This window comes from Anguilla anguilla, chromosome 6 (assembly GCF_013347855.1).
Source record: "Anguilla anguilla isolate fAngAng1 chromosome 6, fAngAng1.pri, whole genome shotgun sequence".
Taxonomy (NCBI): Eukaryota; Metazoa; Chordata; class Actinopteri; order Anguilliformes; family Anguillidae; genus Anguilla; species Anguilla anguilla.
In genome coordinates, this window is record NC_049206.1 from 23995023 (window position 1) to 24008002 (window position 12980).

Below are 12980 nucleotides of genomic sequence, written 5' to 3' on the forward strand. Positions count from 1 at the left end.
GTCAGTCTTATGACAGATTTTCAGTCTCATTCCTGGGGACCCACTGTGTATGCTGGTTTTTTTGTTATAGCCATTTTGTGTTCCAGCCATCAATTAAAGTTGTTGAAATTATGTTTAGATTTCAACATAATTTTGCCCTTTAACTTATTCTAACACAGTGCAGGGTTGGCACATTGCCATTTGCTTTGTCACTGACCTTGAGATCTTTCAGCAATAGTTTGGTTTCAGTGAGAAGGTGACCATACTTTCTACAGTTAGGACCCTGATGATTTCACCCACCAGTCTATACTTGAATAAATGAACCTTTTTCTAAACGAATTGTTAGATACAGCACCATACAGAAAATGTTTACATGGGATGTGAGCATGGAATAAGTATTCTTCATGGCATTTGTAGGTGTCTATGACGTGATGTGACCTTTAGAGGGTAAATAATTCATCTGCCAGCATTAAGTGTCTAACGAACAATTAACAGCTCATTACTATTCAGAGCTTGCAATTGTGGTGGGAAGGAACACTTGCATTCACAGTGGTCCCCAGAATTGAGTATGAAAACCTGACCAGGCTGACACTTCAATGTCAGGATAAGTGATAAGTCCAACGGAAGTGCTTTATAAATCAACCAGTTGTTACTTATGACAAATCATGATTATGTGTAGGTGGGGCTCCAATTGGAATTGGCAGTTCAGCCAAGGCAGCTATTGACGTCTATTAACAGTACATCGTGCTGGCTAAAGCTTGGTAGAACCAGTGAGGTTGAAGGAAGCTAATATTAGAAATCGCTGCTTCTCTTTTGCTCTGTGAAACACTGTGTGGGAATGTGTGAGGTTGAGACTATAGGATGCCTAAACGCTGATTTGTTCTCCGTCACATGACGCTTTCGACAAGTGTCGCTCGTCAAAAATGAAGGTGTCAGACATTTGGCATTTATACTTCAACGAAGGCCTAAGGGGAGGGTTATGTCTCTATAGTAACGAGACACAAAACCCGTGACCATTTGCTTACATTCGAGCGACACTATTCAGTTGATAATACATCATTTTTGTCGAGCAACACGTGTCAAAAGCGTCGTACGACAAAGCATAAATGATGCTTGACTGGCTGCACAGTGGTCGTTACTTTACATTACAGGCGTTTAGCAGACACTTATTCAGAGCGACTTACACAAGTTTTTACATAGCATTAGCATTGCATCCATTTATACAGCTGGATATATACTGAAGCAATGCAGGTTAAGTACCTTGCTCAAGGCTACAACGGCAGTGTCCTACCCGGGAATCGAACCTGCGACCTTCAGGCTACCAGGCCAGCTCCTTACCCATTACGCCACGCTGCCGCCGGTGGCAGCGGAGCCTCGCTGACGGCGTGTCATTCCTTTTCCCCGGCAGTACGTCAGGAGCTGCATCATGCTGGGCCGCATGCCCAACCTCATGCTGATGGCCAAGGAGAGCCTGTACTCCCAGCTGCCCATGGACAACTTCACCATGCCCTCGTACGCCCGCCGCATCTCCACGGCCACGCCCTACATGAACGGCGAGGCCTCCGCCAAGTCGCTGTGGACCATCAACGGCACGCTGAGGATCCGGGTGCTGTGCGCCACGTACGTCAACGTGAACATTCGGGACATCGACAAGGTACCCGACCCGGAACCCCCCCCCCCCCCCTACCGTATTTGGCCTTCTAATTATGACAGAAGCTGCAGTGGGATATGACTTCCAGGCCTGGGTCAATTATGTGTGTGTGTAAGTGGTGTGACTGTGACTTTAGATGCTGGGTAAATTTTGTGACACCCCTACAGATGCCTGGCGTTCATATCAAATAGGAGTTTTGTTCTGATTGTGGGTGAATTTGTTCATACAACGGTCAGTTATCTGCATTAATTTTACTGGTGTCTACAGACAGAAGTATTTAAACTAAGTATTCAGATATGATATATTAGACTTTATCAGGTGTTTTTATCCATAACTTTTTTTTTATAAATGAATGTATTTACCAATTATATTTCATTAAGATTTCCAGAAAAGCAACCGTCTCTAACTATTCATAAACGGTGAATGCTTAGAAAATTCTAGTTGTCATATTTCTGTCTTCTGTGGAAAGAGGTTGTTTTCAGTGTCGTGACACAGATTGTGGCGCTGGTCACGGTGACAGTTTTACTTCCGCATCCCTGACCGTTCGCTTCCTCCCACCAGATCTACGTCCGGACGGGCATATACCACGGAGGGGAGCAGCTGTGCGATAACGTGAACACTCAGCGCGTGCCTTGCTCCAATCCAAGGTACCGGCGCACGCCGCTCACTTCACAGTGTGTTAAACACATGCTGCTTTCTATCACACGGTCATTTCAGTTGAAATAGTCTGACAAGCTGTTGAAATTAAATATACATATTAAATGTGAAATCTTCCTTATATATATATATATATATATATATAAATATATACTACAACGTCATAATTGTGTGTATATTGCTGTTTTTAAAAAATGTTTTAATAAATAAATGTTATTATTATTATTATGACAGTTCTATTTGAATATGGTTGCTTCCATCACAAAAGAACAGGCCACTGTTATTCAGACCTTTGCTCTGTGGTAGTTGTGGTTGCTGTCCACGCAGTTTCATCATTACCACGTTCCCCTTTCGTGAGAAGCAATTGCAGTACGCACAAAGGTTAAAAAAAGCAAAAATTACTCAGAGCTAAAAAAAAAAAAAAAAAAAAGTATTACAGAGCGGGACGTGGACCGTAGACTGCGGGGTGAACGAAGGCCGATCCGTTAGGGACCTCACGCCCATCGTTCGTTTGGTCAGGCGTTGGTTTTATGAAGTCATGAGCTGCAGCTGCAGACTGCTCATTTTTCTCCGGGTTGAAGTGTTGCTCTGCAGTGGTACGTGCAGGAGTGTGCCAGCATCAGTGTGTGAGCCAGAATCATTAGCTGGAACAAAGTCAGCGCACACACAGACACACACAGACGCCGGCCGTCCATGACCGGAAACCGCCCACCTCTCCTTCGGACTCGCCGGATCGGGGCCGCCCCCCGCCCGGAAACGCCACGGTAGCGCTGATGGGCCGATTTTGGGTTTTCCTATGTTGATGGTGATTTCCCCCTGTGGGTTTTTCCGGTCGCAGGTGGAACGAGTGGCTGAACTACGACATGTACATTCCTGACATCCCGCGGGCGGCCCGACTCTGTCTGTCCATCTGCTCCGTCAAGGGACGGAAGGGGGCGAAAGAGGTGAATGTTCTCTCCGTCCCGTCCCGTGCGACGGTCTTTTTTGCGCCCGGGGCCGTGTCTTTTCCTTTCGAGACGGTCCCTAAACGTGCCAGGGAAAGCGCTGTGTTGTAGCCTAAAATGATGTCCTAAAGCTCACATGCTTGTGGTTAGGATGTGTAAGCAGCCAGTGTGACTGAGCTGTGCTGTAGCCTTGACGGGACAGGATGAGTGAACCGGTGAATGAAGCATGATTCATTACTTATTTATGTTCTTCTCTTTTTGAGTATCAGTTTTTAAATAAATAACCCACAAAATATTACCAGTGTCTAATTATATTAGACGCTGGTGTACAAAGGCACTATTATACAAATATGCAAGTGTGTGTGTGTTTGTTTGTGTGTGTGTATGTCTGTGTGTGTGTGCGTTCGGGTGCGTGTATGTTTGTGTGTGTGTGTGTGTGTGTGCGCGTGTGTATGTGTGTTAGTTTGGGTGTGTGCGTGTGTTTGTTTGTGTGTGGGTGCGTGTGCGTTTGGGTGCGTGTGTGTTTGTTGGTGTGTGTGTGTGTGTGTGTATGTGCGTTAGTTCGGGTGTGCGCGTGTGTTTGTTTGTTGGTGTGTGTGTGTTTGTGCGTTTGTGTGGGATATTTCATATCCAGGGTTTTGTCACTACAGGGCTCTTACACTTATAATCCACACCCAAGCACACACACAGACAAACCGCAAACCTGAGCGCATGCATGCGCATGTGCATGGGCAGCTGTCCGTTGCGCCACACGCCACATTGCATTTGAATGCTCCGAGAGCCCCACCCTCCACTGCCGGTAACACAAAACCTGTGGTTTCCGTCAGGAACACTGTCCGCTGGCATGGGGCAACGTGAACCTCTTCGACTACACCCACACCCTGGTCTCGGGGAAGATGGCCCTCAACCTGTGGCCCGTGCCGCACGGCCTGGAAGACCTCCTCAACCCCATCGGGGTCACGGGCTCCAATCCCAACAAGGTGAGGCCCAGCCAGCCAGCCACGAACGATTTCGCGTTTGTTCGGTGTTTATTTGGCGCTTCCAGCTTGCGTCATCGTCTTTAACCTCCCCCAGGAAACGCCCTGCCTGGAGATGGAGTTTGATTATTTCAGCAGTCCGGTGAAGTTCCCCGACATGGCCGTAGTAGAGGACCACGCCAACTGGACCATTTCCAGAGAGCTGGGCTTTAATTACTGCCACACTGGCCTGGTAAGATGATGAATGGGCCTCGGCCTTAGCGGCCCTTGTCGAGCAGCGCGATGCACACTTAGTTCTCTCTGTAGTCCCCAGACACACATTCGGTGTACATGTTCGCTGCTGCCAAACCGTTTTTATGAACTTCACGCTAGGAGTTTAATGAGGCCTTCGAGACTCGTGGTCGCTTTGCCGTTAGGATTCCCGTTCCGTTTTGCTAACAGTTTATTTCGCTTCAGATTGTTAAGACACCCGACAGCTGAAATTGTGATTATGCTATTGGTGGATGTTAGTTCTGTATTTTTTTCGTGAGTCAGAATGTCGGTACGCATTTTTTAGCTTTCTCTGGTTGTGTGTGCGTAATTTCGATTCGAACCTGAATTCTAGAAACATCTGTCTTCCTGGGACAGGACAGCCGGTAGAGTGAGCCATTTGCATGTCGCAATTCTCTAAAGCCTTTGAGATGCAAATGTTCAAACCGACTGCAGTGGAACGTGATAGATAAACAGATAAAATTAGACGCAAGGTATATTTCTGGCTGCGTGTCATCATGGGGGGGGGCGGGCTGTTGGGGGTGGGGGGGGGGGTTTTGATGGGGAGGCGAAACACCAATTGAAATTTTAAGGCGGCTCAAACGAATTTCTGTCAAGCCACCTGCGGTGGAACGAGGAAGCTCCGATGTTTGTTTTGGCGGTCTCGAACGTGAGGTCGTCCGCCACCAAACGCCACGTTATTCCCCTGCTCACTGGGCTGGGCCACACCTCACAGATCCAGGCCATTTTATTGGGAATCTCCAGGCCATCACCACATGCACAGTATGTTCTAGAAAGTTGTCCAGGAACAGTGTGTGCTCAAGCTTCACTGCAGGAGTGAATTTGTAGTTTTTGCCATGAATCGTGGGAATCGAGACTCTGGAGCCTTTTCAGAACAGTTTACACAAATGAATCTCAGTAATCAAATATTTATTAGTATATGTAATATTTTTATAATAACACGTTTAATTTATATACAGTGTATAACGGATGAGCAAACGACGTGTGAACTTTATGTACTAGGGGCGACATAGCTCAGGAGGTAAGACCGATTGTCTGGCAGTCGGAGGGTTGCCGGTTCAAACCCCGCCCTGGGCATGTCGAAGTGTCCTTGAGCAAGACACCTAACCCCTAACCCCTAACTGCTCTGGCGAATGAGAGGCATCAATTGTAAAGCGCTTTGGATAAAAGCACTATATAAATGCAGTCCATTTACCATTTAAAGTGTTCAGTGTGTCTCAGGTGTGAAAGTGTGTTTCAGTCTGACGCGAGTGTGTTCCCGCTCGCGGCGCATGGATTATACCGCATGTCGTACGCAAATTGGGTTGTTCTGATGAAATTCAGGCCCTGGGATCCTGCAAGGCCGAAAGCCGCACTCTACTTGTGTTAACAAGGATTCTCTCGTAGTGACTGGCAACGGTTTTCGCCTTTCCCTGCTAAAATGCCTGCACCTAAATTTGAAGTGAGGAACATACTGTGTACTCGCCGAATGTGAACAAGTGACTTCCACCACTTTTAGTAGTCCCTGAGAGAATTTGCATGCGTGCGATGCTGTGGCTTTTATGTAGTTGGTTTTAGGCACTCCTTTATATCTGTTTTTTTTTTATCGTTTTCCTATTATGATCTGTAACTGGGCTTGGCAATAACCTGCCCCTCTCAGGGACAGTAGATAAATGATTGATCATAACATTAAATTGGTTGATTGTGGATCGATTGACTATAGACTAGTAAAATGACAAGCCGAGGTGGGCAGAGTGTTGTGTCCTGGGAACTGTGTTTTCTTGTGTCCCCTCTTTTCATCCAGCCCGCACGCATGCTGTGCATTGGCACAACGAACAAGAGTATATATTTTTTTTAACAACCCCTCCCCTCCCCCGCAGAGTAACAGACTGGCGCGGGACAACCCCCTGACGGACAGCGACAACGAGCAGCTGCGCCTGGTGTGTAACCGAGACCCCCTGTCTGAGGTGACTGAGCAGGAGAAGGACTTCCTGTGGCGGCACAGGTAGCACGCGCTCTCAACGTGTGTACCCGACACCACGGCAACGGAGAGCGTACCGCGCTCAGCAACCGCTGGCGAACAGGGCGCGCTAGACCTATACCGTGTTCGTGAAAACATATAAGCGAATAAGGACTTTAAGACTGCGATTACTTCAGTTGTGTTTTACGGCAGCAATAAAACTTCATTTATGAAAGGGTCCATTAAATTTGAGGAGGAACAGTTAACGCTGAGCATGCCTGGAAGCTACAATTGCTCACAGCCTTTCAGCAACAGATTAAAAATTTATTTGAAAAAACTGTGACAGCATGTTCTGGTAGCATATTGTGTGGAAAGCTTTTTGTAGGATAACAGTGGAAAAACCTTATATTAACACAGTTTCATTGCCTGTCTTTCCTCCTAGGCATTATTGTGTAAATATACCGGAAATTTTGCCTAAGATTCTCCTGGCGGTCAAGTGGAACTCCAGAGATGAAGTAGCACAGGTATCTGTGTGGGCAATGCCCTGTTTAAATACCTTGTTATTGTTTCTCACGAAGATGTCATTCTGTTATGTATGTCAGTGTTGTGTTTACTTGCAATGCCGGTGCTGTTTCTGTGTTTGGTGTCATCTGGGCCCCTAACTGCAAAATTAAATTATGTTAGCTTACGCCTTAGGTGATATGCTTTGTTTCACCATTCAAGTAGTCAGGCTCACACACTATTAATAATTGATCAAACTTTCCAGTCAAGCTTGAAAGCATCTTCAGCACTCCAGGACCAAATTTGCCTACCCCTCTCTAGACTGTACTCCAGACACGGAGCTATATTTGAAGTGACAGTAAGAGTTGACAATGCCAGACAAGCAGGGAAATTAAAATAAGAGAGCGCCATAGCACTGTTACTTGACCCATGACATGACAGTGTTTTTCCAACACAGACTATCTGTTCATCCACACCATGTCATCCAGTAAGGACAGAACGTCTTGTCTTTCAGTAGCCTAAATTTCAAAGATCTATTATTATTTCTACCATTTAAAATAAATGTTTCATCTGTATCTTCCAATAACAATAGTACATCTTTCAGAAATTGTGCACTGCACCATTTCTGTCTTGGTAATGCGGCCAATTTGGTTCTTCTTAAATGATTTATAGATCTCTTAATTATGGAGCAAGGTAGGAGTTTTGATGTTAAAGAATATTTGTAGATATTGCTCATTCTTACTTCTTGAAGAAGTGCATTTGGCACCGTATATCACCGTGTCACGTTTCATATATTATCTTTCCATTTTAATCCCTCAAATGTATTCCTGTCATCTTAAAATTTATAACGGATCTTTGCCAGGTTTGTGGAAAAAAGTCTTTATGGTGTAGTGAACCCAGACGGGATGTGAAATTTCTCCCCATTTTACCTGCACGGATATACCTCTCAAAATCTTTACTGTTTACAGAAACCTTCTTTGACTTCCAATGCTAGTGTAAGAGAGCACTCAGGGCTGTTCCCTAAAAATGGTCAGTAGTTTATCAGTGATCGTTTAAACATATTCAATTTCAGTTTTTTTAAATTTGTTTTAATGAACCAGATGGCCAGTAGAAATCTGGATGTACAAAAGCACCAGATTAGTAAATGCCCCTTCAAAGGCCTATTTGGAGTGCTTAGCATGATTCCCTGGTACTTAATTTCTCACAGGATAGCTGCTGTTGGATTTTAAATGATATGTTATGGGGGCTACTGATTGTAGCATCAACATTTCCTTCTGTTCCCTGCTGTGTTCTAATCACTGGGATGCAGTTGTTAATCTTCTTGCAAAGTAGATAAAAAAATGGCTGTATTCTCCTTTCAAGATGTATTGCCTTCTGAAGGACTGGCCCGCTATAAAGCCAGAACAAGCCATGGAGTTGCTAGACTGCAACTTCCCCGATCCCATGATCCGGGACTTCGCTGTCAGGTGCCTTGAAAAATATTTGACGGACGACAAGCTCTCCCAGTACCTCATTCAACTGGTCCAGGTAGGGAAGGTTTGATTTCTAGTGCAATACACTTGGCTTTAATTTATGATTATCTCTTTTTCTGTGCTATAACTGTTGTTTTTCCTGCCTGTTAGGTTCTCAAATACGAGCAGTACCTCGATAACCCACTGGTGCGATTCTTGCTGAAGAAGGCTTTGACTAACCAGAGAATAGGACATTTCTTTTTTTGGCATCTGAAGTAAGTTTATTTCCTTTTTTTGGCCACTTCAAAACCACCCTTTTAGGTGTTTGTCACATGACTGGTTATGATTTTTCTTCAAAAGGTTAGCCCTTCCACCTAGCCCAAGTTTCCACCTGATCCACAGTATTATTGTAAAAAGAGAAAAGGTCTCTTTTTTTCAATTTTTTCATTACTTTTCATAATGTTCGCTATTTTCACGTATGTGCTGAATGATATTTTACCAGAGAAAGCACCGTGTAAATGGCCTTTGTTTTCTTGGAAAAGTCATTATTGTGTGAGCAAACCTGCATGTTTGGTGAGTGAATAATTTAGCAAGTGACTCAGCCTGGCTTTTTGTTACTTTATTTATTTATTTATTTTTGAAAATCAGAAAAGTGGTTCAGAGTCGCTAAAATTAGTTTATGCTTTCATTCTGTTTTGTGCGTAGCTTGATAGAAGTGTGAAGTGCCTCTGGGGTACTTTCTGAGGTCCTTTGATATTATTTTAGATTTTCTGTATGGTTTCAATTGACTCAGATAGTTTTTTGTGTGTGTTGAAGGAGAGCACATTTTAGATATTTACAGCATGTTCTTTACAGAGGCAGGTTAATGGCATTTAGGAGTTTGTAGTCTAAAGCAAGATAATGCACTTCAAATGACTCTAAAGCTTATAAGCAGCTTGAACAGTGATGTTATGTTTCTAGAGGCTGTACACGTACACAGATTAATTTAATGGTATTTATTCACAATTTTAAGTATCCATTTTATATCATGATGGTACTTCTTTCCTTGGGGGCAGTGGTTTCGTGTTGCGTGTGTCAGCGAAATAGTTCCTGAAAATAAGATTAAGCATGATTTTTTGAAGAATACTCAGGTAATATACAATCGTACAGCTTCAGGAGGCCTAATGCTGCTATAACAGCTGCTTTGGCATTACTGGAAGTGTATTCTCTTGCTTTAGACTACAAACCCCAGCATGCCTTATACCTGCATTTGTCATCGGAAACAAAAAAATAATATCCTTAATTCAATCAAACAGTGAAATACTATCAAGAAACCCCAGAAAGGCTCAGCTTCATTCTATATCAGCGTTTATAACAGCCGGAAAGCACAGGAATCGCTCAAACCTTTTCCCCCCGCTGGTGTCACACCTCAGGTCCGAGATGCACAACAAAACGGTGAGCCAGCGATTCGGCCTGCTGCTGGAGTCGTACTGTCGGGCTTGCGGAATGTACCTGAAGCACCTGAGCAGGCAGGTGGAAGCCATGGAGAAACTGATCAACCTCACAGACATCCTCAAGCAGGAAAAGAAGGACGAAACACAGAAGGTAACGAGATGGGACCTGCTTATGTACAACTAGTCATGGGCGAGTGAGGCTTCATGAACCTAAAAGTGGGTGGAGCTACAGTGAGCTGTCAATTACCGTGTTTTAACCAAACGAAACAATTGGCTCTCCACAGCTAAACACAGCGATTGGCTTACATTAGTGACAACAAGGTAGCTCCTATTTAAGGTTTCATGAGGCCTCAATCTCACACTTAAATGTTCTGTGAAATCAGCTCTAGATAGTGCACATTTTGCTGTGAAAAAGATGATACAGATGGTTCACAGAATTAATGCACCGTAATTTACCCGCTTTTAAAACTTTTCAAACATTGTACACCATTTTATTTCAAAAGGAACTGAATAGACATGGTAGCTATGTGAGGACATGACACTACCAAATCACGATTAATTAAGACTTTCATAATTTATAGTTTATTACTATAGGGATGATCTCAACCCTCTACAGTGCAACAGAAATAATGTTGTGGAAACAGGGTTTAAATATACCAGTGTTGTGAGCTGACATTCTGCTTTGTGTTAGAAAAGCCTTGACTAGCTCTGATCACTGGTTCTTTTGGCTCTGGGTTTGACCCCAGGTCCAAATGAAGTTTCTGGTGGAACAGATGAGGAGGCCGGACTACATGGACGCCCTTCAGAACTTCACCTCCCCGCTCAACCCTGCACATCAGCTGGGAAACCTCAGGTGTGTCAACTCAACCTCCACCAGCACAGCTGAGTCTTATAGCCAAACTGTGTCCTCATCACCAGCACAGCTGAGTCTTACAGCCAAACTGTGTTCCCATATCCAGCACAGCTGAGTCTTACAGCCAAACTCTGTTCTCATCACCATAACCAACACATTTGAGTCTTACAGGCAAACTGTGTCCTCATAACCAGCACAGCTGAGTCTTACAGGCATATTGTGCCCTCATCACAAACACAGCTCAGTCTCACAGCCAAAATGTGTCCTCATCTTATGTATTGCTGCATTCATTCAAAGTTATTTGTTTTGCCATATTTATGTGTTTAATTTTTGACAAAATGGGATGCCATAAGTCACAAGTTCAGTTTCTGTTTTATCTGCATTGTCAAAAATTGTTGCGCGTGTGTAGCCCAACTATCGCCGTCGGTTAACGTCACTGAAAAGCGCCTGTCTGTTTTTGAACGTCTCAAGACTCGAGGACTGCAGGATAATGTCCTCGGCCAAACGGCCGCTGTGGCTGAACTGGGAGAACCCCGACATCATGTCCGAGCTCCTCTTCCAGAACAACGAGATCATCTTCAAGAACGGAGACGGTGAGGTTCGCTTCGCTCTCGCAAAAAAAAATAACACCAACCGTGTTCCCGGGCCTTACGTCCCTGTGGTGGCTCTGGTTTTTCGAGAACACTTCGCAAAATGTAACCGTTACCGAGCTGGTCGGAGCTTCGCTGTATTTTAGAAAATGTGATCGTTATCGAGATGGCCTCGGACGCCGCATTGGAGACCTCCCGCTTGTTTTGCAGATTTACGGCAAGACATGCTGACCCTCCAGATCATTAGGATAATGGAAAACATCTGGCAGAACCAGGGTCTTGATCTCAGGTATTTATTATTCCCGTAACGATCGATGCTAAACGCAGATTACAGATTAATGATTAAACCCGGCGGTTGGACGACGCGGGATTCTGCTTCCTGTCCCTTTGTAGAGCGTTCCTTCAGCCTGATAAATTTTACACCCAGGACCCTCGTAACCTGACTCGTTCAACACGTCAGGCTCCGTTGGCTGGATATACATCTCCCTTAAAATGCTGACCTGTATTTCCCCACATATATTTTATTTGGAACGAGGAGCTATTCCGCTTCTGTTTCCTTGCGTTTTCCAGTTCTGCTTGATGGACTTTTAAACGGCAATGGAATAAATTCCCAGTTTTTCCCTCAGAACCCCGAAACGGGCTTTTTTTTTTTTTAGAATTCCACCATAAAATAAATATTCATTGTGAAGAGACAAACGTGTTAATAATGCAATGTAAAAGACCGCAGCTCCCTGCCACTGGAGTTTGAGACCCCCGCTTTTCCCTTCGCGGAGTCACCAGTGTCTTCCTCCTCTATCCGTTTATGAAAGGATGCTGCCCTACGGGTGCCTTTCGATCGGGGACTGCGTGGGGCTCATTGAGGTGGTGAGGAACTCCCACACGATCATGCAGATCCAGTGCAAGGGCGGCCTGAAGGGGGCGCTGCAGTTCAACAGCCACACCCTCCACCAGTGGCTCAAAGACAAGAACAAGGGAGAGATGTGAGTAAAGAATGGCACTCAACCTCCTCGCGTTTGAGACCACAGCTTGATCGATGCAATTATTTGTAGCCACCGGACGCATGTCAATTTTATCTGGTGTAATTTAGCGTAACACACTGTTCATACATTAAATGCATAGTTATGTATTTCTTACATTATTTACTTGCATTATTTAATCATTATTCTCTCACTTCTGTAATTTACTCTAGATTAGATATCTCAGGCCTAATTTTACATAAATGTATTTAAGCACTATTATTTGTGCGTAGATGTTACGATATTTTGATCCTGCTTCTAGCTAATGTATTAATACTATGTATTAAGAACTGAGAAGTTTTATTTTGAAAGCGTATTCCCTTGAATGCTTCTCTTTAGGTACGATCTAGCCATCGATTTGTTTACGCGGTCCTGTGCCGGCTACTGCGTGGCCACTTTCATCCTGGGGATCGGGGACAGGCACAATAGCAACATCATGGTGAAGGACGACGGGCAGGTAGGACGACCGGTCGATCCGTTACGGTCGGTTTTTCCGCGCGCGTTCGACACATTTTTGACGCTCTCACTTTCCTCTTTCGCTTAAAGCTGTTCCACATAGATTTCGGCCACTTCCTGGATCACAAGAAAAAGAAGTTTGGTTACAAGCGAGAGCGGGTCCCCTTCGTCCTGACGCAGGACTTCCTGCTCGTCATCAGCAAAGGAACGCAGGAGTGCACCAAGACGAGAGAATTCGAAAGGTGTCCGCTCTGCTTGTGCGC

General features: G+C 44.6%; 1 protein-coding gene across 2 annotated transcripts in view; it reads left to right on the plus strand.

Moving 5' to 3' along the window:
• Window positions 1-12980, plus strand: part of LOC118229817 (phosphatidylinositol 4,5-bisphosphate 3-kinase catalytic subunit alpha isoform) — a 33053-nt gene that overhangs the window by 12288 nt on the left and 7785 nt on the right. For both annotated transcript variants that reach the window (XM_035422230.1, XM_035422231.1), the window contains 16 exons: window positions 1388-1633; window positions 2192-2277; window positions 3126-3231; window positions 4059-4211; window positions 4306-4440; window positions 6338-6462; window positions 6860-6941; window positions 8281-8445; window positions 8541-8644; window positions 9782-9953; window positions 10549-10655; window positions 11127-11248; window positions 11456-11534; window positions 12055-12225; window positions 12601-12718; window positions 12808-12959. In XM_035422230.1, the coding sequence (XP_035278121.1) occupies window positions 1388-1633; window positions 2192-2277; window positions 3126-3231; window positions 4059-4211; window positions 4306-4440; window positions 6338-6462; window positions 6860-6941; window positions 8281-8445; window positions 8541-8644; window positions 9782-9953; window positions 10549-10655; window positions 11127-11248; window positions 11456-11534; window positions 12055-12225; window positions 12601-12718; window positions 12808-12959 (2123 nt within the window). The remainder of the gene's footprint in view (window positions 1-1387; window positions 1634-2191; window positions 2278-3125; window positions 3232-4058; window positions 4212-4305; window positions 4441-6337; window positions 6463-6859; window positions 6942-8280; window positions 8446-8540; window positions 8645-9781; window positions 9954-10548; window positions 10656-11126; window positions 11249-11455; window positions 11535-12054; window positions 12226-12600; window positions 12719-12807; window positions 12960-12980) is intronic.